We start from the raw sequence: 27,132 nt of genomic DNA on the forward strand, positions 1-27,132 counted from the left end.
CACATCAATGTCACCATCAGCAGTGACACCAAAACATCCCAAAAACCTCCAAAACCCAAAATCCCGCCCCAAAGCACAGGGTCAGGCAGGGCTGCACATAGGTAGGTGTTATATTTCTGATAATAAATAAGCTTTTTTTTAATAACACTGACATGGAACAGAGACACCCCCCCCATAATCCCCCTCCCCCAAAATATAGTCCATAAAACAGCCCCCCCTCCCCAACCCACACGGTCCCCCAGGGCCAAGCAGCAGATGAGGGATGGGGGGAAGGGGGAGCGAACAGGATGAGGCCATGGATGAGTCCCATGATGTGCACCCCAAATCCCACAGGGATCCCCGGGATGGCGTCCCTGTGTCCCCCAAAACCCACAGGGACCATCCCAGGTGATATCCCGGAGGGTCTGAGCACCCCAAACCCTCCAGGATTGGTGTCCTCAGGGTCCTGTGCACCCCAAACACCACAAAGACCATCCCAGGTGGTGTCCCCAGGGTCCTGAGCACCCCAAATCCCACAGGGACCTCTCTGGATTGGTTTACTCAGGATCCTGTGCACCCCAAACCCCACTGGGTTGATGTCCTCGAAGGTCTGAGCATCCCAAAACCCTCTGGGTTTGGTGTCCCCAGGGTCCTGAGCACCCCAGACACCCCAGGATTGATGTCCCTGACGGTCTGAGCACCCCAAACACCCCAGGAACCCCCATCAGGGTTGGGAACTGGGTGATGCCCCCTCCAGGACAATAATGCAGCACCCCAAACCTCCTTCAGAGCTCGGGGGGGACCTCCCAAACCCTACCCAGCCCCACAGGGACCCCCCTGGATTGCTGTCCCCGAGGGTCTGTACACCCCAAATCCCACAGGGACCCCCTGGATTGGTGTCCCCAGGATCCTGCACACTCCAAACCCCACAAGAACCATCCCAGGTGATGCTCCTGAGGTTCTGAGCACCCCAAACACCCCAGGGACCCCTCTGGATTGCTGTCCATGAAGGTCTGAGCACCCCAAACCCCACAGAGACCCTTCTGGGTTGGTTTCCTCAGGATCCTGAGCACCCCAAACCCCCCAGGGACCCCCTCAGGGTTGAGAACCGGGTGAAGCCCTCCCCAAACCCCCCTCCCAGGGCAAGGGCAGCACCCCAAACCCTCCTTTAGAGCTGTGGGGGGACCTCCCAAACCCTATCCAGCCCTAGGAGCCCCCCTGGGTTGATGTCCCCAGGGTCCTGAACACCCCAAATCCCCCAGAGACCCCTCTGGGTGGGTGTCCATAGGGTCCTGTGCACCCCAAACCCCACAGGGACTACCCCAGGTGATGTCCCTGAAGGTCTGTGCACCCCAAACCCCACTGGGGTGATGTCCTTGAAGGTCTGAGCACCCAAAACCATCAGGACTGATGTCCCCAGGGTCCTGTGCACCCCAAACACCCCCAGGGTTGATGTCCTTGAGGTTCTGAGCACCCCAAACCCCACAGGGACCCCCCTGGGTTGGTGTCACCAGGATTCTGTGCACCCCAAGCCCCACCAGGATCATCCCAGCTGACGTTTCTGAGGGTCTGAGCACCCCAAATCCCTCTGGGCTGATGTCCCCAGGATCCTGTGCACCCCAAACCCCACCAGGACCATCCCAGCTGACGTCCCAGACGGTCTGAGCACCCCAAACCCCACTGGGGTGATGTCCTTGAAGGTCTGAGCGCCCCAAAACCACCAGGACTGATGTCCCCAGGGTCCTGTGTGCCCCAAACTCCCCAGGGACCCCTCTGGGTTGGTTTCCTCAGGCTCCTGAGCACCCCAAACCTCCTCAGGGTTGATGTCCTTGACGTTCTGAGCACCCCAAACCCCACAGGGACCCCCCTGGGTTGGTGTCACCAGGATCCTGTGCACCCCAAACCCTACCAGGATCATCCCAGCTGATGTTTCTGAGGGTCTGAGCACCCCAAATCCCTCTGGGCTGATGTCCCAGGATTCTGTGCACCCCAAACCCCACCAGGACCATCCCAGCTGACGTTTCTGAGGGTCTGAGCACCCCAAACCCCCCAGGGACCCCCCTCAGGGTTGGGAACCAGGTGAAGCCCTCCCCTCCCAGGGCAAGGGCAGCACCCCAACCCCTCCCCAGCCCCCCCCAGACCCCATTCCGTGCACTTGGGGGGGGATGGGGGGCTTCCCAAATTTGGGGTGGGAGCGGGAAAGGGGGCTCTGTGTGTGTTTTTGTGTGTGTGTGTGTGTGTGCGAATCCCTTCCCCTCCCTTCACATGACGGAGCAGCTTTTCGCTTTTTCCTTCTTGAAGGTGGAGGAGATGAGCTCGGAGCGGCTGGGGAGGTGCAGGAGGCGCTTGGAGAGGCCGCGCCCGGGGCTGCGGGGAGGCTGCGGGGCGGCGCTGCTCAGGCACAGCCCGGACGCGGCGCGGAAGATGCTGTGCACGCTCTTCTCCGAGGTGAAGGCCGAACACTCCAGGTAACCCTCGGCTCCCAACTGCCGGGCGGCCGCGCAGCCCTAAAAGCGGGGAGAGTCGGGTAGGGGGGGGAAGGTAGGTCAAGGTCATTGGGGTATCCCAAAGTGAGTCCCAAAGCCATTGAGACAGCCCCAAAGTGATTGGGGTATCCCAAAAATTGGGATTGATCGAAGTCATTGGGATATCCCAAATCCACTGGGACCGATCAAAGTCATTGGGGTATCCCAAACTGAGCCCCAAACCCATTGAGACAGCCCCAAAGTCATTGGGGTATCCCAAAAATCGGGATAGATCGAAGTCATTGGGATATCCCAAAAATCGGGACAGATCAAAGTCATTGGGATATCCCAAAAATCGGGATAGATCAAAGTCATTGGGATATCCCAAAAATCGGGATAGATCAAAGTCATTGGGATATCCCAAAAATCGGGATAGATCAAAGTCATTGGGATATCCCAAATCCACTGGGACAGCCCCAAACCCACCGGGATATCCCAAACTGAGCCCCAAACCCATCGGGACAGCCCCGAAGTCATTGAGGTATCCCAAAAATCGGGACAGATGGAAGTCAATGGGATATCCCAAATCCACCGGGACAAAGTCATGGAGGTATCCCAAAAATCGGGATAGATCAAAGTCATTGGGATATCCCAAATCCACTAGGACCGATCAAAGTCATTGGGGTATCCCAAACTGAGTCCCAAACCCATTGAGACAGCCCCAAAGTCATTGGGGTATCCCAAAAATCGGGATAGATCGAAGTCAATGGGATATTCCAAATCCACTGGGACAAAGTCATTGGGGTATCCCAAAAATCGGGATCGATCAAAGTCATGGAGGTATCCCAAAACTCGGGACAGATCGAAGTCATTGGGATATCCCAAATGCACCGAGATATCCCAAATCCATCGGGACAGCCCCAAAGTCATTGGGATATCCCAAAAATCGGGATAGATTGAAGTCAATGGGATATCCCAAATCCACTGGGACAGCCCCAAACCCACCGGGATATCCCAAAGTGAGTCCCAAACCCATTGAGACAGCCCCAAAGTCATTGGGGTATCCCAAAAATCGGGATAGATCAAAGTCATTGGGATAGCCCAAATCCACTGGGACAAAGTCATTGGGGTATCCCAAAAATCGGGATAGATCGAAGTAATTGGGATATCCCAAAAATTGGGACAGATCAAAGTCATTGGGGTATCCCAAAAATCGGGACAGATCGAAGTCATTGGGGTAACCCAAAAATTGGGATCAATCGAAGTCATTGGGATATCCCAAATCCACTGGGACAGCCCCAAACCCACCGGGATATCCCAAACTGAGCCCCAAACCCATTGAGACAGCCCCAAAGTCATTGGGGTATCCCAAAACTCGGGACAGATCGAAGTCATTGGGATATCCCAAAAATCGGGATAGATCAAAGTCATTGGGATATCCCAAATCCACTGGGACCAATCAAAGTCATTGGGGTATCCCAAACTGAGTCCCAAACCCATTGAGACAGCCCCAAAGTCATTGGGGTATCCCAAAAATCGGGATAGATCGAAGTCAATGGGATATCCCAAATCCACTGGGACAAAGTCATTGGGGTATCCCAAAAATCGGGATCGATCAAAGTCATGGAGGTATCCCAAAACTCGGGACAGATCGAAGTCATTGGGATATCCCAAATGCACCGAGATATCCCAAATCCATCGGGACAGCCCCAAAGTCATTGGGATATCCCAAAAATCGGGATAGATTGAAGTCAATGGGATATCCCAAATCCACTGGGACAGCCCCAAACCCACCGGGATATCCCAAACTGAGCCCCAAACCCATCGGGACAGCCCCGAAGTCATTGAGGTATCCCAAAAATCGGGACAGATCAAAGTCATTGGGATAGCCCAAATCCACTGGGACAAAGTCATTGGGGTATCCCAATAATCGGGACAGATTGAAGTCATTGGGATATTCCAAATCCACTGGGACAAAGTCATTGGGGTATCCCAAAAATCAGGATAGATCAAAGTCATTGGGATTTCCCAAAAATCGGGACAGATTGAAGTCATTGGGATATCCCAAATCCACTGAGACAGATCGAAGTCATTGGGATATCCCAAAAATCGGGACAGATCAAAGTCATTGGGATATCCCAAAAATCGGGATAGATCGAAGTCAATGGGATATCCCAAATCCACTGGGACAAAGTCATTGGGGTATCCCAAAAATTGGGACAGATCGAAGTCATTGAGGTATCCCAAAAATCGGGACAGATCGAAGTCATTGGGATATCCCAAAAATCGGGACAGATTAAAGTCATTGGGGTATCCCAAATCCACTGGGACAAAGTCATTGGGATATCCCAAAAATCGGGACAGATTAAAGTCATTGGGATATCCCAAATCCACTGGGACCTATCAAAGTCATTGGGGTATCCCAAAAATCGGGACAGATCAAAGTCATTGGAATATCCCAAAAGTCGGGATAGATCAAAGTCATTGGGATATCCTAAACTGAGCCACAAACCCACCAGGATACCCCAAATCCACTGGTACAGCCCCAAACCCATCAGGACAGCCCAAACCAACTGGGACAACCCCAAACACACCTGGATATCCCAAACTCAGCCCCAAACCCATCGGGACAGCACAAAGTGAGCCCCACAAACACCAGGAGAACCCAATCTGAGCCCTGTGCAAACACAGGGACACCTCAAACCCACCAGGATATCCCAAACCCACCCCCACAAACACTGGGACAGGCCAAAGTCTTTGGGATATCCCAAAATGAGCCCCACAAACATTGGGACAGCCGAAAGTGAGCCCCAAAAACATCGGGACAGCCCAAACTAAGCCCTACAAATCCACTGGGACAGCCCAAAGTCATTGGGATATCCCAAAGTGAGCCCCACAAACACCAGGACACCCCAAAATCATTGGGATATCCCAAATCCATCGGGACACCCCCAAACACACCTGGATATCCTAAACTGAGCCCCAAAGCCACTGTGATATCCCAAAGTGAGCCCCACAAACCCATGGGGACAACTCAAACCCACCAGGACAGCCCAAAGTCATTGGGATATCTCAAACTGAGCCCCAAACCCACCGGGACAGCCCAAATTGAGCCCCAAACACGTTGGGATATCCCAAAGCGAGCCCCAAAGCCATGGGGGGCACAACAAACACACGAGGCACATCACAGACACCGGGACACCCCAAACTGAGCCCTGTGCAAACACCGGGATCCCCCCACAAACCCACCCCCATGTCAGACTACTGGGACACCCCAAAAATCACCCCCAAAAACAACAGGATCCCCCAAAACCATATCAGACCACCGGGACACCCCAAAAATCATCCCCAAACCCACCAAGACCACCCCAAACTGAGCCCTGCGCAAACACCAGGATCCCCCCCCAAACCAGACCACTGGGACACCCCAATCCCACCCCCCACAGCCATCGGGGTCCCCCCAAACCCTCGGGGCCCCCCCAGACCTGCTCGTAGGAGATGGGCGCCTGTTTCTGGTGCGAGAGCTCCAGCAGCGTGCTCAGGTCTGTCCTCAGGTCCGTCTTGCAGCCGATGAGCAGCACGCGGGTGTTGGGGCAATAATCCAGGATTTCTGTCTTCCACTGAGGGGGCAGGGCACCTCTCAGGGACAGGGGACACCCCAAAAGCCTCGCCCTGTCACCTCCATGGGGGTGGTGTCTCCATGTGCCAGCCTTGACCCCACAGAGATACCCACAGCAACCCCCCAGACCCCACAGAGATACCCACAGGAACCCCCCAGACCCCACAGAGATACCCACAGGAACCCCCCAAACCCCACAGAGATACCCACAGGAACCCCCCAAACCCCACAGAGATACCCACAGGAACCCCCCAAACCCCACAGAGATACCCACAGGAACCCCCCAAATCCCACAGAGATAACCACAGGAACCCCCAAACCCCACAGGAACCCCCCAAATCCCACAGAGATACCCACAGGAACCCCCCAGACCCCACAGAGATACCCACAGGAACCCCCCAAACCCCAGAGATACCCACAGGAACCCCCCAAACCCCACAGAGATACCCACAGGAACCCCCAAACCCCACAGAGATACCCACAGGAACCCCCCAAATCCCACAGAGATACCCACAGGAACCCCCCAGACCCCCCAGAGATACCCACAGGAACCCCCCAAATCCCACAGAGATACCCACAGGAACTCCCCAAATCCCACAGAGATAACCACAGGAACCCCCCAAACCCCACAGGAACCCCCAAACCCCACAGAGATACCCACAGGAACCCCCCAAATCCCACAGAGATGCCCACAGCAAGCCCCCAGACTCCCCAGAGATACCCACAGGAACCCCCAAACCCCACAGAGATACCCACAGGAACCCCCAAATCCCACAGAGATACCCACAGGAACCCCCCAAATCCCACAGAGATACCCACAGGAACCCCCCTGACCCCACAGAGGTACCCACAGGACATTGTCCTCACATCCCTGAACCCCCCAAACCCCACAGGGACCCCTCGGGCTGGTGTCCCCACATTTGTGAGCCCCCAAACCCCTCAGCATCAGTGCCCCTGCATCTCTGAGCCCCCCCAAACCCCACAGGGACCCCCCTGCATGGGTGTCCCCACAACTCTGAACCCCTAAACCCCACAGAGTCAGTGGTCTGTGTCTGTGAGCCCCCCAAACCCCACGAGGACCCCTCAGGCTGGTGTCCCCACATCCCTGAGCCCCCAGATCTCACAGGGACCCCTCGGGCTGGTGTCCCCTCATCTCTAAGCCCCCCAAACCCCACAGGGACCCCCCAGGCTAGTGTCCCCGCATCCCTGAGCCCCCAAACCCTTCAGGGTCAGTGTCCCCACATCCCTGAGCCCCCAAACCCCTCAGGCTCAGTGTCCCCACATCCCTGAGCCCCCCCAAACCCCTCAGGGTCAGTGTCCCCGCATCCCTGAGCCCCCAAACCCCACAGCATCAGTCCCCACATCCCTGAGCCCCCCCAAACCCCTTAGGGTCAGTGTCGCCACATCCCTGAGCCCCCCCAAACCCCTCAGGGTCAGTGTCCCTGCATTTCTGAGCCCCCCAAACCCCTCAGGGTCAGTGTCCCCACATCCCTGAGCCCCCAAACCCCACAGCATCAGTGTCCCCACATCCCTGAGCCCCCAAACCCCACAGCATCAGTGTCCCCACATCCCTGAGCCCCCCCAAACCCCTCAGGGTCAGTGTCCCCACATCCCTGAGCCCCCAAACCCCTCAGGGTCAGTGTCCCCGCATCTCTGAGCCCCCAACCCCCTCAGCGTCAGTGTCCCCACATCCCTGAGCCCCCAAACCCCTCAGGGTCAGTGTCCCCACATCCCTGAGCCCCCCCAAACCCCTCAGGGTCAGTGTCCCCACATCCCTGAGCCCCCCCAAACCCCACAGCATCAGTGTCCCCACATCCCTGAGCCCCCAAACCCTTCAGCGTCAGTGTCCCCACATCCCTGAGCCCCCCCAAACCCCTCAGGGTCAGTGTCCCCGCATCTCTGAGCCCCCAAACCCCTCAGGGTCAGTGTCCCCACATCCCTGAGCCCCCCCAAACCCCTCAGGGTCAGTGTCCCCGCATCTCTGAGCCCCCAAACCCCACAGCATCAGTGCCCCCACATCCCTGAGCCCCCAAACCCCTCAGGGTCAGTGTCCCCACATCCCTGAGCCCCCCAAACCCCTCAGGGTCAGTGTCCCCACATCCCTGAGCCCCCAAACCCCTCAGGGTCAGTGTCCCCACATCCCTGAGCCCCCCCAAACCCCTCAGGGTCAGTGTCCCCACATCCCTGAGCCCCCAAACCCCACAGCATCAGTGTCCCCACATCCCTGAGCCCCCAAACCCCTCAGGGTCAGTGTCCCCACATCCCTGAGCCCCCCCAAACCCCTCAGCGTCAGTGTCCCCACATCCCTGAGCCCCCAAACCCCACAGCATCAGTGTCCCCACATCCCTGAGCCCCCAAACCCCTCAGGGTCAGTGTCCCCACATCCCTGAGCCCCCCCAAACCCCTCAGGGTCAGTGTCCCCACATCCCTGAGCCCCCTCCCCACCTTCTTGGTGGCGCTGTCGAGGGTCTCGGGCCGGCTGACATCGAAGCAGAGCAGGACGGCGTCCGAGTCGCTGTAGCACAGGGGCCGCACGTTGTCATAGTAGGGGGAGCCTGGGGAAAAGGGGGGGACACCGATCAGCCCCCCCAGCCCCGGGACACGGGAAAGGGGGGCTGGGAAAGGGACAGAGCCCCCCCCGTCCGAAATGGGGTGGGGGTAAGGGTATAGAGAGCCCCAAAGGGACAGAGCCCCCAAAAAGAGACACAGCACATCCAAAAGGGACAGAGCACCGTTCCTGCCCAGGGTGGGGACACAGCTCTAGGCACCCCCAAAAAGGACGGAGCCCCCCAAAAGAGACAGACCTCCATCCGAAATGGGGTGGGGGTAAGAGTATAGAGAGCCCCAAAGGGACAGAGACCCCCCCAAAAGAGACAGAGATCCCCCAAAAAGACAGAGACTCGCCAAAATGGACACAGCACCATTCCTGCCTAGGGTGGGGGCACAGCTCTAGCGACCCCAAAAGGGACAGAGCACCCCAAAAGAGACAAAGATCCCCCTAAAAGAGACAGAAACCCCCGTCTGGACTGGGTGGGGGCACGGGTATAGAAACCCCAAAAGGGACAGAGTCCCCCAGAACAGACACAGCCCCATTCCTGTTTGGGGTGGGGACATGGCTCTAGAGACCCCCAAAAGGGACAGAGTCCCCCAAAGCAGACACAGCCCCTCGGCTTTCCTGGGATGGGGACATGGCTCTAGAGACCCCAAAAGAGACAGAGCCCAATTCCCACCCGGGGTGGCGACATAGCTTAGAGACCCCCAAAAGGGACAGAGCCCCCAAAAACAGATCCAGCCCCCGTCCTGACTGTGGGGACACAGCTCTAGAGACCCCCAAAAGGGACAGAGCCACCCAAAAGGGACAGAGCACCCCCCAAAAGAGACAGAGGCCCATTCCTCCTTGGGGTGGGGACACAGCTCTAGAGACCCCCCAAAAGGGACAGAGTCCCTAAAACAGCCACAGTCCCTCCATCCGAAATGGGGTGGGGGCACAGGTATAGAGACCCCAAAAAGGGACACAGCCCCATTCCTGCCAGAGTGGGGGCACACCTCTAGAGACCCCCAAAAGGACAAGGCCCCACAAAACGGACACAGCTCCCCAAAATGCACAGAGCACCCCCGAAAAAGACACAGTTCCCGAAAAGGGACAGACAGACACACAGCTCTAGAGCCCCCCAAAAGGGACACAGCCCCTGAAACAGACACAGTTCCCGAAAAGGGACAGACAGACACACAGCTCTAGAGACCCCCAAAAGGGACACAGCCCCTGAAACAGACACAGTTCCCCAAAAGGGACAGACAGACACACAGCTCTAGAGTTCCCCAGGAGGGACAAAGTCCCCCAAAACGGACACAGCTCCCCAAAAGGCACGGAGCCCCCAAGAAAAGACACAGCTCCCCAAAGGGGACAAACGGACACACAGTTCTAGAGCCCCCAAAAAAGGGACTGAATTCCCCAAAAGGGACAGACAGACACACAGCTCCAGAGCCCCCGCAAAACAGACACAGCCTGATTCCTACCCACAGTGAGGACACAGCTCTAGAGCCCCCCAAAAGGGACACAGCCCCTAAAACAGACACAGCTCCCCAAAAGGGACAGAGCCCCCCCAAAATAGACACAGCCTCATTCCTACCCACAGTGAGGACACAGCTCTAGAGACCCCAAAAGGCACAGAGCCCCCCAAAACGGACACAGCTCCCCAAAAGGCACAGAGACCCCAAGAAAAGACACAGCTCCCCAAAAGGGACAGACAGCTCTAGAGCCCCCCAAAAGGGACACAGCCCCCCCAAAATAGACACAGCCTGATTCCTACCCACAGTGAGGACACAGCTCTAGAGACCCCAGAAGAGACAGAGCTCCCCAAAAGGCACAGAGCCCCCCAAAACGGACACACGGACACACAGCTTTAGAGCCCCCCAAAAGGGACACAGCCCCTAAAACAGACACAGCTCCCCAAAAGGGACAGACAGCTCTAGAGCCCCTCAAAAAGGACAGCCCCCCCAAAATAGACACAGCCTGATTCCTACCCACAGTGAGGACACAGCTCTAGAGACCCCAAAAAGGGACAGAACCCCTAAAACAGGCACAGCCCCATTCCTGCTTGGGGTGGGGGGCACAGCTCCAGAGCCCCTAAAAGGGACAGATCCCCCCCAAAACGGACACACAGCTTTAGAGCCCCCCAAAAGGGACACAGCCCCTAAAACAGACACAGCTCCCCAAAAGGGACAGAGCCCCCCCAAAATAGACACAGTCTGATTCCTACCCACAGTGAGGACACAGCTCTAGAGACCCCAAAAAGGGACAGAGCCCCACAAAAGGGACACAGCCCCATTCCTGCTTGGGGTGGGGGGCACAGCTCCAGAGCCCCTAAAAGGGACAGATCCCCCCAAAACGGACACAGCTCCCCAAAAGAGACAGACGGACACACAGCTCTAGAGACCCCCAAGACGGACAGACCCCAATCCTGCCCACGGTGAGGACACAGCCCTAGAGACCCCAAAAGGCACAGAGCCCCCCAAAACGGACACAGCTCCCCGAAAGGGACAGACAGCTCTAGAGCCCCCCAAAAGGGACACAGCCCCCCCAAAATAGACACAGCCTGATTCCTACCTACGGTGAGGACACTGCTCTAGAGACCCCAGAAGAGACAGAGCTCCCCAAAAGGCACAGAGCCCTCCAAAACGGACAGACGGAGACAAAGCTCTAGAGCCCCCCAAAAGGGACACAGCCCCTAAAACAGACACAGCTCCCCAAAAGGCACAGAGCCCCCCAAAATAGACACAGCCTGATTCCTACCCACAGTGAGGACACAGCTCTAGAGCCCCCCAAAAGGGGACAGAGCCCCTAAAACAGGCACAGCCCCATTCCTGCTTGGGGTGGGGACACAGCTCCAGAGCCCCTAAAAGGGACAGATCCCCCCAAAACGGACACAGCTCCCCAAAAGAGACAGACGGACACACAGCTCTAGAGCCCCTAAAAGGGACAGATCCCCCCAAAAGAGACAGACGGACACACAGCTCTAGAGCCCCCCAAGACGGACAGACCCCAATCCTGCCCACGGTGAGGACACAGCCCTAGAGACCCCAGAAGAGACAGAGCTCCCCAAAAGGGACAGAGCCCCCCCAAAATAGACACAGTCTGATTCCTACCCACAGTGAGGACACAGCTCTAGAGACCCCAAAAAGGGACAGAGCCCTACAAAAGGGACACAGCCCCATTCCTGCTTGGGGTGGGGGGCACAGCTCCAGAGCCCCTAAAAGGCACAGAGCCCCCCAAAACGGACACAGCTCCCCAAAAGAGACAGACGGACACACAGCTCTAGAGACCCCAAAACAAACACAGCTCCCCTCCTGCTCAGGGTGGTGGTCCGCAGCTCTAGAGAACCCCAAGAAGGACACAGAGGCACAGCTCCAGAGGCCCCCAAAAGGGACAGAGCCCCCCAAAAGGGGCACAGCTCCGGAACCCCCCCCCAAATCGCCACCTCCGTCCCCGCAGCCCCATCCGCGTCGCATCGCGCCTTGGCCAGGCAGCGGGAAATGGAGCCCGCGCTGTTTATGTAACAACCCCCCCGCCCCCCCTCCCATTTTGGGGAGCACCGAGGGGGTCTCGGGGTAGCGGGGGAGCCAGAGGAGGGGGTGTCACACGCTGTCACCCCCCCCCCCCCCCCGGGATCCCCGGGGACACGGAGCCGCCAGCATCGCACCGGGGACTGCGGGGATGGCGGTGCGGGAATGGAGGGGGGGGGGGTTAATGGGGTGGGGGGCTCTGGGATGTCCCCCCCCACACCCCCCCAGCCCCCCCAAAAGGCCTCGGAGGGGTTTGGCAGCCCAGACGCTCCGTGCACGGAATAGCAAAGAGGCTGCGCCAGCGCATCGCCATGGCAACCGGGGACCGGCGGGGACCCCCCCTCCACACCGGGGGGGACACTGCAGCACCGGGCAGGGCTGCCCCGACCCCCCCCCCCCGCCAAATATTGGGGGTGCCCAGGGACGTGGAACAGCGGGCTGTCCCCATAAATCCGCCCCATTCACAGGCAGAACCCCACCCGGGGGGGTCTCAGCGGAGTGGGGGCCCCCACCAAAAAAGGGGTTCAGCTTCCTGGGACCCCCCCCCCCCAATTCCTGACCCCCCTGTGACCGTGGGGTGGGTCCCTGGGGAGCGCCTGCACCCCCAAACCCACGGGTATGACCCTAAACCTGAACACCCCCCAAGTGCGGGCACCAAGCGCCCTCCGCAGCCGCAGGGACCCCAAAACACCCCCGGCCCCCCAAAACACCCCCGAGACCCCAACAAGGCCACCAAAGTCCCTCCCCTCCCACGCTGCAGGTCCCCAAAACACCCCCACTGCAGGGACCCCCCGCTCACTGCAGCATCCCAACCGCGACCCCCCAAAAGCCCAAAGCACCTTCCCCGATCAGGGCCGGGGCAGCCCCCGCCGCACTGCCCCGGTAGCGGAGCCCCCGCCAGCCCCCCAAACATGCACCGTGCGCGTCTCCCCCCGGTACCGGAGGTGTCCCAGAGGCTCAGTTCCACCCGCTGCTCCTCGCTGGCCAGACACGCCGTGTAGTTCTCAAACACGGTGGGCACGTACGTCTGCAACGGCACCGAGAGCGTCAGCGCCCCGCTCGGTCCCGCTTTTACCGGCGCCCGCTGCCCGGTTCCCCGGTGCCGTTCTGGGCTCACCTCAGGGTAGCAATCCTTGGCCAGCACCTGCAGCATGGCCGTCTTGCCGCACTGCACGTCACCCACCAGCACCAGCTTGCACCGGGCCGGGGCGGCCGGTGCCGGCCTCCGCTCCCGCATGGCGGCGGCGCGCACGCGACCCCCACGCTCGCACCCACCCACCGCCCTGCGCCCCGCCGCCGCAGCGCCCTTATATACCCCGCCGACTGCAGGGCCCGCCCACGGCGGCTCCTACCCGCCAATCAGCGCGGGGAATCCCGGAGCGCCGGCCAATAGCGAGGAGGCAGAGCGGGAGGGACACGCCCCGTGAGCGCGCTCTTGGCCGCCAGGGGGCGCCCGCGCGGGTCAGGGCGGAAGTGCCGCGGAGGCCCCGCCCCCTCAGCGGCCGTTGCCGGGAGACCGGAGGGACGCGCGGGCCGGGCCGGGACCGGGGCCGGTACCGGAGGGACCCCAAATTGGGGAAGGATGGGGGGGGGGAGACCCCATTGGAAGGGGTGGTGGGTGCTGGGGGAGCGTGGGAGGGAGATAGGGATGAGCTAGGAGGGCTCTGGAAGTGCGGATGGGCAGAGGGAAATGGGCCCTGGGGCCTGGGGAAGGAGGTAGGGACAGGTCTGGGCGGTCGCTGGGAGGGGAGAAGGGGCCAGAAGGGGTTGGTGGGGTCTGGGGGTGCTCCGAAGTGGAGGGGCAAGGAAATGGGTCTGGGGGAGCCTGGGGAGGGAGGCAGAAGGTTGTGGGGTGTGGGGTACCCCATGGTGCAGGGGGCTGGGCAGGGGAAACAGGCCGTGGTGAGGGCCCTGGAGGGGTCACCACGCACACCCCGACCTCTCCTGCCCTGTCCCCTCCTCCAGCCATGGCGAGGTCCCAACTCAGTGCCCCCACGTCGGCCGAGGCCGAGCTGCTGCTGCTGCAGAGACAAGCGCTGGTTGAGGAGGAGCAGGCCAAAATCAAGAGGGCGCTGCTCACCCGCTTCATGCAGGTCCGGAACCCCACTGCAGCCTCCCCTGATCCCCTCCAAAGTCCACCCTTTAAGCCCCCCAAACTCTTTCCCCCAGCAAATTTCCCCATCATCCCCACCAGGGCTGGGGCTGCCCCCGTTCTGTTGCACCCCCTGGTAGCAGAGCAGCCCCAAACCCCTTCCTGCCCCTTTCCCACCTCCCATTCCTCCTCCACAGGAGAAGCTGAGCCACTGCAACCTCCCCTGATCCCCTCCAAACTCCACCCTTAAAGCCCCCAAACCCCTTTTCACCAGCAAATTTCCCAAGAGCTTCCCCCATCATCCCCACCAGGGCTGGGGCTGCCCCTGTTTTGCTGCACCCCCAGATAGCAGAGCAGCCCCAAACCCCTTCCTGACCCTTTCCCACCTCCCATTCCCCCTCCACAGGAGAAGCTGAGCCGGGAGGAGCAGAGCAGCCTCTGGGGTCTCCACAAGGTCCGCACGCTCTGGCGCTCAGCCCAACGCAAGGCCAAGGACAAAGAGCTGCGCCAGGACATCGAGATCCTCAGCCAGACCTTCTCAAGGGTCATGGACTGCAAGGATGGCACCATTGAGGTGACTCTGGCTGCTCTTCCCGGGCCCTCTGAATGGGGAGAAGCTGTGAGAACATTGATGGTTTCAATCCAAACAGCTGAGTGTCAGGAGAAGGTCCAGTCCCTGGAGATGTTGGTCTGTGACATTCCTGGTTGTCTTGGTTTGGAAGGACAGGTGTCTGCTGAGGAAGGCAGGAGCCTCCTTTGAAATGGAGGATGTAAACCCTCTCCCTCTGAATTGTTATAAATTTGAAATTAAACCCTCCCCACCCCTCCAAATTATTATAAATTTGAAATTAAGGGGCTCTCAGGCAAAGATATGGGGGCAGGAATAACAGTTTGTCTTGGTTTGGAAAGACAGGTGTGTGCTAAGGAAGGCAGGAGCCACCCCTGAAATGGAAAATGTAAACCCTCCCCACCCCTCCAAATTATTATGAATTTTAAATTAAGGGGCTCTCAGGCAAAAAATATGGGAGTAGGAATAACAGTTTGTCTTGATTTGGAAAGAGGTGTCTGCTGAGGAAGGAAGGCAGGAGCCTCCCCTGAAATGGAAAATGTAAACCCCCTCTGAATTGTTATAAATTTGAAATTAGGGGGCTCTCAGTCAAAGATATGGAAGCAGGAATAACAGCTCTTTCTTTAATAGGGAAGAAAATAAAAGGATAAAATAAACAATGCAGAGACTTAAAACAACACTGACAGAGTCAGAACTCAACCTGGCACCCTGTGGGTCAGGGTGTTGTCAGCAGTCCCATTGGAATTGTGGCTGCAGCCCTCCTGCAGTGTCAGGGGTGGTTCTGCTGGAGCAGGGATCCTGTAGAGAAGGATGTATTCTTCCTCTGAAGATCCAGGGGAAGAGGAGGCAGCTGCTGTTCCTCTGGGGAATCCAGTGGAGAAGCCATGCTGGTATTCCAGAATCTCCAGATTATATCTGGGTAGGAATGTTTGAAATCTCAGGTTATATCCAGGCAGGAATGTTTGAAATCTCGGATTGTATCCAGGCAGGAATGTTTGAAATCTCAGATTGTATCCAGGCAGGAATGTTTGAAATCTCAGATTGTATCCGGGTAGGAATGCTTGGCTCCTCCCCCTGGGCTCACATCTCCCAATGGGATGCTGCAGTTCTTATCAGCCATGCAGTGACATTCAATAGCTGTTATCAGCAGATGTCCCCCCAGAGGGAGGAGTGATTGTGGAAGAGATAAGGAAAAACTGCCCACTGACAAAAGACAGCTGACATACAGACAGTAATAAATACATCTTGCCTTGCAATCTGGAGCACTCGTGGTCCTTCCTTGTTCTGAAACAGACTTGCAGAATCCTGAAACAGAGAACTATTAAAGAAAATCATTAATAACTATTTAGAAATCCACCAAGCTCTTTATCTTCTCCTGAAACTCAGATTTTTAGACTTGAAACAACGAACATCCTTTGCTTTTCTCACAGCTTCTCTCTGTTCTGAGGGCGGATGAATCCCACAACTCTGGGGCTGGCAGGGTGGGGAGGGGTGTGGGGGTGTTCACAGGGGTCCCAGGACAAGGGAAGAGATGAAAATCTTGGCTCCATGTTTCAGAAGGCTGAAATATTATATTATATTATGTTATGTTATGTTATGTTCTTTTACTATAATATATACCATATATATTAAAATATAAGGTAAATATAAAATATATGATATATGTATATGAGATATATATCTTATATTTGTCATAAGTATAAATATATTTTATATAAATATAAATATATTTTTATATTTTTTTTCTATAAGATATATATAAAAATACATTATAAATATAAGATATTTATTGAAATATATGGAATATATTATACTAAAAGAATAGAAGTAAGGAATTCATCAGAAGGCTAGCTGATTTATTATTTTATGATATATATTACATTATATTCTTTTAGTATAATATACATTATATATATAAAAAATACAGGGTATATATTAAAATATATGAGATATATATTATGATATATGAGATATAAATTGTGATATATATTATATATATCTTATATTTATAATATATTTTTCTCTAAGATATATATTAAAATATATGATTAATATAAGATATGTATTAAAATAAATGATATATATTATACTAAAAGAATAGAAGTAAGGAATTCATCAGAAGGCTAGTTGATTCATTATTTTATGATATATATTACATTATATTCTTTTAGTATAATATATATTATATATATTAAAAATACAAGGTATATATTAAAATATATGAGATATATATTACTATATATGAGATATATATTGTGATATATATTATATATATCTTATATTTATAATATATTTTTCTCTAAGATATATATTAAAATATATGATTAATATAAGATATGTATTAAAATATATGATATATATTATACTAAAAGAATAGAAGAAAGGATTTCATCAGAAGGCTTGAAAGGAAATGAAAAAAATGGAATGATAATAAAATCTTGTGACTGACCAGCATCCGAGACATCTCACTGTGATTGGCCATTAATTAAAAACAACCAACATGAGACCAATCACAGATGCACCTGTTGCATTCCACAGCAGCAGATAATCATTGTTTATATTTCATTTCTGAGGCCTCTCAGCTTCTCAGGAGGAAAAATCCTAACAAAAGGATTTTCCATAAAATATATCTGTGACAGAGGGGGGGTGCCAGGTGACACAAATGACCCCCCCCCCAAAAAAAATGACTCCCCAAAACCTCCCCAGGCGCTGGTGACGGAGCTGAAGCAAGCAGAGGAGCAGCAGAACCGAGCCCTGAGCAGCCACCTGGACCTCACAGACCAACTGCTGAACCTGCAGCGCCGCCGCCTGGAATACCTGGAGCAGGGCTTTAGTGCCCAGGTGGGCGCCCTGAAGGCCGACTTTGAGGCTGAGAGGTGTGGAAATTCAAGGGGTGTTGGAATAATTATCAATATTGCCGTGCCTGAGCTTGCCTGGCCCTTGGTGCTGAACCAAATAGCAGCAACTGTGGTGTTTTCACCCCAGAGACACTTTTGGCTATCTGGATACTCCACAGACACTTTAGGCCAGCTGGGTGTTTGGTGTTTTCACCCCAGAGACACTTTTGGCTATCTGGATGTGTGGTGTTTTCACCTCACAGACACTTTTGGCTATCTGGATACCCCACAGACACTTTAGGCCAGCTGGATGTTTGGTGTTTTCACCCCAGAGACACTTTTGGCTATCTGGATGTGTGGTGTTTTCACCTCACAGACACTTTTGGCTATCTGGATACCCCACAGACACTTTAGGCCAGCTGGGTGTTTGGTGTTTTCACCCCACAGACACTTTTGGCTATCTGCATGTGTGGTGTTTTCACCCCACAGACACTTTTGGCTATCTGGATACCCCACAGCCACTTTTGGCTATCTGGATGTGTGGTGTTTTCACCCCAGAGACACTTTTGGCTATCTGGATACCCCACAGACACTTTTGGCTATCTGGATGTGTGGTGTTTTCACCCCACAGACACTTTTGGCCAGCTGGATTTGTGGTGTTTCACCCCACAGCCACTTTTGGCTATCTGGATGTGTGGTGTTTTCACCCCACAGACACTTTTGGCCAGCTGGATGTGTGGTGTTTCACCCCACAGCCACTTTTGGCTATCTGGATACCCCACAGACACTTTTGGCCAGCTGGATGTGTGGTGTTTTCACCCCACAGCCACTTTTGGCTATCTGGATGTGTGGTGTTTTCACCCCACAGCCACTTTTGGCTATCTGGATGTGTGGTATTTTCACCCCACAGACACTTTTGGCTATCTGGATGTGTGGTATTTTCACCCCACAGACACTTTTGGCTATCTGGATGTGTGGTATTTTCACCCCACAGACACTTTTGGCTATCTGGATACCCCACAGACACTTTAGGCCAGCTGGGTGTTTGGTGTTTTCACCCCACAGACACTTTTGGCTATCTGGATGTGTGGTGTTTTCACCCCACAGACACTTTTGGCCACCTGGATGTTGCACCTGGTTTGTGGTGGTGGTTGACAGGAGTCCCAGGATGAGAGAAGAGATGAGAATCTTGACTCCATGTTCCAGAAGGGCTGGTTTATTATTTTATGATATATATGATGTTAAAAGAGAATGATGTGTTAAAACTATACTAAAAGAATAGAGAAAGGATTCATCAGAAGGCTTGAAAAGGAAAGGAATGATAACAAAATCTTGTTACTGACCAGAGAGTCTGAGACAGCTCAATGTGATTGGCCATTAATTAAAAACAACCACATGAGACCAATCATAGGTGCACCTGTTGCATTCCACAGCAGCAGATAATTATTGTTTATATTTAAATTCTGAGGCTCTCAGCTTCTCAGGAGAAAAAAATTCTAAGGAAAGGATTTTTCATAAAATATATCTGTGACAGCTGGGCACGTGGAGACAAGTCCAGGCCTGCAGCAGCTCAGGATGGAGCTTCCTCTCATGGAGTTTACCTCAGGTTTACCTCTGGCAGAGAAGCTCTAAGGTGATGGTGAAGAAAAGGAGTCAGTTCTGATGGCAGGTTTGGATCCAGAGCTTTATCCTGGCCCACAGGCCTCTGAATGCAGCAACAGCTCCAACAGAAGTCCCCAGTTCCGTGGTTGTTGTTCCTTTTAACCCTGGGGCAAGGGGCAGGGAAAGGGTAGGGATCCCACCCACCAGGTACAGGAGGGGAGGGACAAAGGGACAAAGGACACCTGGATGGCCCAATGCCCCCCCCCAGGGGTGGAAAGCACCTTTTGAATTTTGCCAATCACTTCTGGAATTCCAGGACTGACAGACAGTGCTGGGAGGGGAAAGGAGAGGTGACTGACACACCTGGCAGGGAGTTATCAGGGGAGGGACCCAAGGTTCTGAGGTAAACCCTGAAATCACAACAAAACACAGGAGGAGAAGGGAATGGAGCAGCAGTGGCACCCATGGGCTGTCCTGAAATGGAGCTGAGCCTCCCCTGGTGCCATGGGGAACCCTGCAGTGCCTTTGTCATGGAGTGTAAGAGTGTCAGGGGGGTTGGAAGGTCAGGACAGACAGACACGAGAGATCTCTGAAACCAGGGCATGGAACTTGGGGTTTATTGCAAAGGGCCAAGTGCAGGGAGCTGCTGGGAGCTGCCAGGGACAGCTGGAGCAGGACTGAGAGGAGAGAAGGGTAGAGAGGATGAGAGGGTGAGAGAGTAAAAGGGGAAGAGAGCAAGCTTTCCATTCCAATACAATAAATCTTCTTCTGTGTTGAATATTCTGATTCTCACTAACCAGTCTAGTCCAAGATACAAATCCTACAGCATTTCCATTCAGCCTATAAGAATCATTACATTCCCATACTGTGCTACATTTTAAACCCTAAAAACTCCTCTTTGGACCCCTTCTGCCAAGCCTAAAAACTGCTCTTTGGAAACCCTAAAAACTCCTATTTGGAGTAGTTTTAAACCCTAAAAACTCCTCTTTGTGCCCCTTCTGCCAAGCTGGCAGGGTCTGCTCTGACTCTTGGAGCTGTCTGCAAGCAGAGGGTGTTGTTCCATCAAAAGGGGATCACCTTCAGTCTGGCCACACCATTGTTTTCCAGTTGTTCTGTAACTGAGGGATCTCAAAGCTTGCTTCCATTTCAATCTCGCTTACAGTTTCCATATTCTCAAAATCTTTTGCCAGGCAATCATATTCATAAGGCTTTCCTGTTTCATCTCCCCCAACACTCCACCTGTCTCTCTGTCTGTGTGTCTGTGTGTCTGTCTGTCAGTGACCCCCCAGCTCACCTAAACTTGCTTTCACTTCAATCTCGCTTATAATTTCCATATTCTCAAAATCAATCTTATTTATAAGGCTTTCCTGTTTCATCTCCCCCAACAATAGAAGAATCCCTTTTGCCCTGCCTTGTGTCCCCACAGGAAGGCCATGCTGGAGCAGCGGGACTGGGAAAGCTGGGTCCTGCAGCAAATGGAGCTGGCCATGGAGGAGGAGCACTCCAGGAGCGAGCAGGCGGCCTTGCTGAACTTCCAGAGCGCCAGGGATGACATCAAAAACAAGGCAAGGGGGCATGGAGGGGCTGGCAGGGATGGCAGGGGAGGTTTTGGGGGTAACCTGTTGGTTTGGAAAGACAGGAGTCTGCTAAGGAAGGCAGGAGCCTCCCTGAAATGGAGAATGCAAACTCTCCCCACCCCTCTGAATTGTTATAAATTTGAAATTAAGGGGCTCTCAGGAAAAAATATGGGAACAGGAAATAACAGTTCTTTAATAGGGAAGAAAATAAAAGGATAAAATAAACAATGCAGTGAACTAAAAACAACACTGACAGAGTCAGAACCCAACCTGGCACCCTGTGGGTCGGGTGTTGTCAGCAGTCCCATTGGAATTGTGGCTCAGCCCTCCTGCAGTGTCAGGGGTGGTTCTGCTGGAGCAGGGATCCTGTAGAGAAGGATTTATTCTTCCTCTGAAGATCCAGTGGAAGAAGAGGCAGCTGCTGTTCCTCTGGGAAATCCAGTGGAGAAGCCATGCTGGTGTCTCAAAAACCTCTGGATTATATTTGTGTAGCAATGTTTGAAACCTCAGATTATATCAAGGTAGGAATGTTTGAAACCTCAGATTATGTCTGGGTAGGAATGTTTGAAATCTCAATTGTATCCAGGTACGAATGTTTGAAATCTCAGATTGTATCCAGGCAGGAATGTTTGAAACCTCAGATTATGTCTGGGTAGGAATGTTTGAAATCTCAGATTGTATCCAGGTAGGAATGTTTGAAATCTCAGATTGTGTCCAGGCAGGAATGTTTGAAATCTCAGATTGTGTCCAGGCAGGAATGTTTTAAATCTCAGATTGTATCCAGGCAGGAATGTTTGGCTCCTCCCCCTGGGCTCACATCTCCCAATGGGATGCTGCAGTTCTTATCAGCCATGCAGTGACATTCAATAGCTGTTATCAGCAGATGTCCCCCAGAGGGAGGTGTGAATGTGGTCACTCAAAGAGAGAGATAAAGCAAACTGCCCACTTGACAAAGATAATCTGCCCTACAGATGTAACTAAAAACATCTTGCATTTCAATTTTCACCGTGTGTGTCCCCCAGTGCTGGCAGGATCAGCAGTACAGCCGCCTGCAGCTGGGGGCCAGGCTCGAGGGGCTGTGGGAGCAGATCCAGACAGCACGCAGGAACTACGCCAGGCCACCGAGAAGAAGAAGGTGGAGCTGGAGGAGCTCAAGAAGAAGTGTGAGAGGACTTCCAGCGAGATCAACGTGCAGGCGAAGAGGCTGAGAAGCTGCAGGTGTTGGCAGGGGTGCTGGGTGGTTGTGGGAGTGGGGTCAACCCTCATTCCCCACTCATTTTTCCATGGGATTGTGAAATTGTTGAGGTTGGAAAAGCCTCTGAGACCCATCAAGCCCAACCTGGCACTGGCAAGGAGGTGACAACAGGCCAGGCTAAGAAGGGGCCCCCAAGAGTTTGTGGAGCAGCGCCTGAGCCATGGAATCATGGAATTATTGAGGTTGGAAAAGTCTCTGAGATCATCAAGTCCAACTGTTCTCTCAGCACTGCCAGGGCCACTGCTAACCTCATCCATGTGGTGTTTGAGCACTTCCAGGGATGGTGCCTCCACCAGTGCCCTGAACAGCCCATCCCAAAGCTGGGCCACCCATTCAAAAAAGGATTTTTCCCCCATTCAAAACTGGGCTACCTTTTCCACGAAGGACTTTTCCCCACCCCAAAGCTGGGCCACCCTTTACAAAAAGGAATTCTTTCCAAGAAGGAATTTCTGCCATCCCAAAGCTGGGCCATCTTTCCAAGAAGGAATTTTCCACCATTCCAAAGCTGGGGAAATTACTCCTTTCCAAGAAGGAATTCCTCTTTTCCAAGAAGAAATTTTCCCCCATTCCAAAGCTGGGCCACCTTTTCCAAGAAGGAATTCTCCTTTCCAAAAGGAATTTCCGCCATCTTTCCAAGAAGGAATTTTCCCCCATTCCAAGGCTGGGCCACCTTTTCCAAGAAGGAATTTTCCCCCATTCCAAGAAAGAATTTCCCCCCATCCCAAAGCTGGTCCACCTTTTCCAAGAAGGAATTTTCCCTCATTCCAAAGCTGGGCCACCTTTTCCAAGAAGGAATTTTCCCCTATTCCAAGAAGAATTTTCCCCCATTCCAAGAAGGAATTTTCCCCTATTCAAAGAAGGAATTTTCCCCTATTCCAAGAAGGAATTTTCCCTCATCCCAAAGCTGGGCCACCTTTTCCAAGAAGGAATTTTCCCCTATTCCAAGAAGAAATTTTCCCCCATTCCAAGAAGAAATTTTCCCCCCATTCCAAGAAGGAATTTTCCCCCACCCCAAAGCTGGGCCACCTTTTCCAAGAAGGAATTTTCCCCTATTCCAAGAAGAAATTTTCCCCTATTCAAAGAAGAAATTTTCCCCTATTCCAAGAAGGAATTTTCTCCATTCCAAGAAGGATTTTTCCCCCACCCCAAAGCTGGCCACCTTTTCCAAGAAGGAATTCTTTCCAAGAAGGAATTTTCCCCCATTCCAAGAAGGAATTTTCCCCCATTCCAAGAAGGAATTTTCCCCCATTCCAAAACTGGGGGAAATTCCTCCTTTCCAAGAATGAATTCCTCCTTTCCAAGAAGGAATTTTCCCCACCCCAAAGCTGGGCCACGTTTTCCAAGAAGGAATATTCCCCGATTCCAAGAAAGAATTTTCCCCCACCCCAAACCCGAGCCACCCTTTCCCAGCAGGAATTTCCCCCCCAGGAACATCTCCCCGCCGTTTCTCCCCAGGACATGGTCACGGCCACTCGGGCGCAGATCGCGGCTCACCTGCGCCGGAGCGAGGAGCAGACGCAGCGCATCCGCGGCGACCGCGAGGACGCCCAGCAGAAGCTGCAGAAGCTCCGCTCTCAGATCAGCGGCGCCGGCGCCACGGCTCACACCCACCTGGTGACACTCTGCTCCCAGTGTGCTGCCACCCTCAAGGTGCTGCAGCAGCTGGTGGAGAAGGTGAGTTGGGCACTCCTGATGTTCCCCCGGCTGTGTCCCGCTGTCCGTCCCCACCTGTCGGTTTCTCGGCTGTTTAGGTGGCCTGGAAAGGCCCAGGGTGGCTTTGGACAGCCCGGCGCTTCAAAGGACGAGGAGAGACTTCTGATCTTTTCTCGGTCTCGGTGTTTATTAATTGTTTATCTAAAAGATTTTCTTTCAGCTCAACAGAGGTCTGCACAGCAGCCAGCCATGGGCACACTGAGAGCCCCCGGGGCGGTCACTTATCTTTATACTTGAAGTTACGTGTACAATATTTATAATTTTTCCCCAATACCTTCTACCCTTATTAACCGGTGCACTTCTAGTAATAACCAATCCCAAAGTGCCACCATCACCACAGAAGATGGAGGCAAGAAGAAGAAGAAGAAGAAGAACAGACACGCCCCAATTCCTCCATCTTACTTGTTTAGACCCCCTGTACAGAAATCCTAAACCCTGTGTTTCACACTCTAATTAACTTATCTCTCCACCATTCACCCAGTGAAATCCTCCCATCCTCATACAGGTGTCATCTCCTGTGTAGGATCAAAGTCCTGCCACCAGACACTTCTGGCAACATCCCAGGACTCCCGAGCCCCCCAAGGGTGATCTCAGCCACTCTGCACCTCCATCCTGAGGTGCTGAGATCCCACACCCACCTGCCCTTCCTGATGTCCCCACCAGGCTCAGCGCCTCCTGCGCCTGGCTGAGCTGTGCCGCAGGCTGGAGACAGAAGAGGAGAAGGTGCTGCCCTTCTACCCTCCTCGCTGGGCGAGCTGGAGCAGCAAAAAGCCCGCATGGTCCTGGAGGAGACGGCCAGCCAGCCCCTGGCACGGGTGAGGAGGCACCACCGCCATCCTCAGGCTGTGATTCAGCTCTGGGGATCCCCCCAGCTGGTGCTTGGGGCAGGGTGGAGACCCCAAAATCGCCCTGCTGCCTCCCCACAGGTGATGAAGGACTACATTGGGCTGGAGAGGTTCTGGCAGAGGTTCAACAAGGCCAAGCTGGAGGAGAAGGGGCTGGAGAAGGCACGGGCAGCCTTGGCAGCCAGGCCAGACCAGGAGCTCAGGAGGCTCCTCCAGCAGTACCTGGCGGGGGCTACAATCACCAGAGGGTGCCCAAAGATCCCCATCCCCTCCTTGCCACCAAGCAAAAACCTCATCCCCAGAAATGATGGGGTGAGCCAGGCTCAGGGACACTGGGCATGGGGAGGGCTCAACCACCAGGACCCCTTTTCGTGGCTCCACCAGCTCCAGCTGAGGTTCCCTGGCAGCCCTGCCTGGTGTTTGGGGGGACTCAGGGACTGTCACTTCTTGGATATGCCTTAAAAGAGCAAAACTGCCTGAAAATGTGCTCCAGAGTGTTATTTCTGGGATTTATTGAGTCTGTAACCTGACAGGACCCATCCAGGCCCTGGGCAGGCAGGGAGCTGAGGGGGGCACAGCCCCTTCCACTGCCCTGTGCCCATCACAGCCCCTTCCCACTGCCCTGTGCCCATCCCAACCCCTTCCCCTGCCCTGTGCCCATCACAGCCCATTCCCACTGCCCTGTGCCCATCACAGCCCCTTCCCACTGCCCTGTGCCCATCACAGCCCCTTCCCCTGCCCTGTGCCCATCACAGCCCCTTCCCACTGCCCTGTGCCCATCACAGCCCCTTCCCACTGCCCTGTGCCCATCACAGCCCATTCCACTGCCCTGTGCCCATCACAGCCCCTTCCACTGCCTGTGCCCATCACAGCCCTTCCCCTGCCCTGTGCCCATCACAGCCCATTCCCACTGCCCTGTGCCCATCACAGCCCATTCCCACTGCCCTGTGCCCATCCCAACCCCTTCCCCTGCCCTGTGCCATCACAGCCCCTCCTCACTGCCCTGTGCCCATCCCTGTGCCAGGAAGAGCAGCCACAGATGCCAAAAGGGGGGAAGGTTTTATTTCTTTTTGGCTTTGTTCCTCTTCTCCTCCTTCTGCTTCTTCTTGGACAGCTTGGGGCTGCTGGCCTTGCGGTAGAGGTGGAAGCCAATGAGGCCCAGCAGCGCTGGCACCAGTGCCAGGCACAGCAGTGGCACCACCTCGTTCAGCACCTTCTGCCAGTAACTGGCACGGGACAGCCCCACCAGCTCCACCTCGAAGCGCAGCAGAGCGTCAGCTGCAAGGGGGGCACGGCCTGAGCAGGGACCCCACAGAGACCCCACAGAGACCCCAAAGAGACCCCAAAGAGACCCCACAGAGGACCCCAGAGAGACCTCAATGAGACACCACAGAGACCCCAAAGAGACCCCAAAGAGACCTCAAAGAGACCCCACAGAGACCCCACAGAGACCCCACAGAGACCCCACAGAGACTCCATAGACCCCACAGAGACCCACAGAGACCCCAAAGAGACCCCACAGAGACCTCAGAGACCCCACAGACCCCAAAGAGACCCCAAAGAGACCCAAAGAGACCCCACAGAGACCTCAGAGAGACCCCACAGAGACCCAAAGAGACCCCACAGAGACCCCACAGAGACCCCAAAGAGACCCCAAAGAGACCCCACAGAGACCCAAAAAGACCCCACAGAGACCCCACAGAGACCCCACAGAGACCCCACAGAGACCCCACAGAGATCCCAGAGAGACCCCACAGAGACCCCAAAGAGATCCCAGAGAGACCCACAGAGACCCCACAGAGACCCCAAAGAGACCCAAAGAGACCCCAAAGAGACCTCGAAGAGACCCCACAGAGACCTCAGAGAGATCCCACAGAGACCCCAAAGAGACCCCACAGAGACCCCACAGAGACCCCAAAAGACCCCACAGAGACCCCACAGAGACCCCACAGAGACCCCACAGAGACCCCAGAGAGACCTCAATGAGACCCCACAGAGACCCCAAAGAGACCCCACAGAGACCCCAAAGAGACCTCGAAGAGACCTCGAAGAGACCTCGAAGAGACCCCAAAGAGACCCCACAGAGACCCCAAAGAGACCCCAAAGAGACCCCAAAGAGACCTCGAAGAGACCTCGAAGAGACCTCGAAGAGACCTCGAAGAGACCCCAAAGAGACCCCACAGAGACCCCAAAGAGACCCCACAGAGACCCCACAGAGACCCCAAAGAGACCCCACAGAGACCCCACAGAGACCCCACAGAGACCTCAATGAGACCCCACAGAGACCCCAAAGAGACCCCACAGAGACCCACAGAGACCCCACAGAGATCTCAAAGAGACCCCACAGAGACCCACAGAGACCCCAAAGACCCCACAGAGACCCACAGAGACCCCAAAGAGACCCCACAGAGACCCCACAGAGACCCCACAGAGACCCCACAGAGACCCCACAGAGATCTCAAAGAGACCCCACAGAGACCCCACAGAGACCCCAAAGACCCCACAGAGACCCCACAA

The 27,132-nt window shown here is 54.5% G+C and overlaps 3 protein-coding genes across 4 annotated transcripts in view; 1 reads left to right on the forward strand and 2 right to left on the reverse strand.

Moving 5' to 3' along the window:
• Positions 1-191: 191 nt before the first annotated feature.
• Positions 192-13,389, reverse strand: RND1 (Rho family GTPase 1). Of its 2 annotated transcripts, XR_010030960.1 has the most exons (6): positions 13,244-13,389; positions 13,066-13,153; positions 8,509-8,618; positions 5,930-6,064; positions 1,166-2,486; positions 192-782 (listed from the first exon to the last, which is right to left on the reverse strand). XR_010030960.1 is itself a non-coding variant. In XM_063179295.1 (5 exons), exons 1-5 carry the CDS (start codon positions 13,361-13,363, stop codon positions 2,241-2,243), a joined length of 699 nt encoding a protein of 232 aa, XP_063035365.1. In that variant the 5' UTR covers positions 13,364-13,389; the 3' UTR covers positions 192-2,240. The 2 variants fall into 2 exon arrangements, 1 of the variants encoding a protein (XP_063035365.1); XM_063179295.1 differs by having other exon boundaries at positions 192-2,486.
• A 242-nt stretch (positions 13,390-13,631) lies between these two features.
• Positions 13,632-25,009, forward strand: CCDC65 (coiled-coil domain containing 65). The gene is given in 11 exon segments (XM_063179216.1): positions 13,632-13,679; positions 14,092-14,219; positions 14,625-14,792; positions 17,493-17,662; positions 20,652-20,812; positions 21,825-21,997; positions 23,513-23,731; positions 24,434-24,506; positions 24,509-24,585; positions 24,697-24,863; positions 25,000-25,009. Coding segments are annotated over 10 exon segments (1,344 nt in total). The 5' UTR covers positions 13,632-13,679; positions 14,092-14,093.
• A 650-nt stretch (positions 25,010-25,659) lies between these two features.
• Positions 25,660-27,132, reverse strand: part of FKBP11 (FKBP prolyl isomerase 11) — a 2,445-nt gene continuing 972 nt past the window's right edge. Inside the window, exons 2-6 of the mRNA XM_063179217.1 lie at positions 26,939-27,113; positions 26,566-26,659; positions 26,164-26,244; positions 26,013-26,034; positions 25,660-25,893 (exon numbers count right to left, since the gene is read on the reverse strand). Coding sequence (XP_063035287.1) covers positions 25,676-25,893; positions 26,013-26,034; positions 26,164-26,244; positions 26,566-26,659; positions 26,939-27,113 — 590 coding nt within the window. The 3' untranslated portion in view covers positions 25,660-25,675. The remainder of the gene's footprint in view (positions 25,894-26,012; positions 26,035-26,163; positions 26,245-26,565; positions 26,660-26,938; positions 27,114-27,132) is intronic.

The sequence above is a fragment of the Melospiza melodia genome, chromosome 31 (assembly GCF_035770615.1).
Source record: "Melospiza melodia melodia isolate bMelMel2 chromosome 31, bMelMel2.pri, whole genome shotgun sequence".
NCBI classification, from domain to species: Eukaryota; Metazoa; Chordata; class Aves; order Passeriformes; family Passerellidae; genus Melospiza; species Melospiza melodia.

Bases quoted from the DNA above. Each gene is read 5' to 3' on its own strand.
- RND1 (XM_063179295.1), bottom strand. From the start codon at position 13,363: ATGCGGGAGCGGAGGCCGGCACCGGCCGCCCCGGCCCGGTGCAAGCTG. The intron at 8,619-13,065 runs GTACCGGGGGGA...CCTTTTCCCCAG, and splicing joins GAGCCTCTGGGACACCTCCG to GCTCCCCCTACTATGACAAC. The intron at 2,487-5,929 runs GTCTGGGGGGGC...CCCCGCTTTTAG, and splicing joins CGCCCATCTCCTACGAGCAG to GGCTGCGCGGCCGCCCGGCA.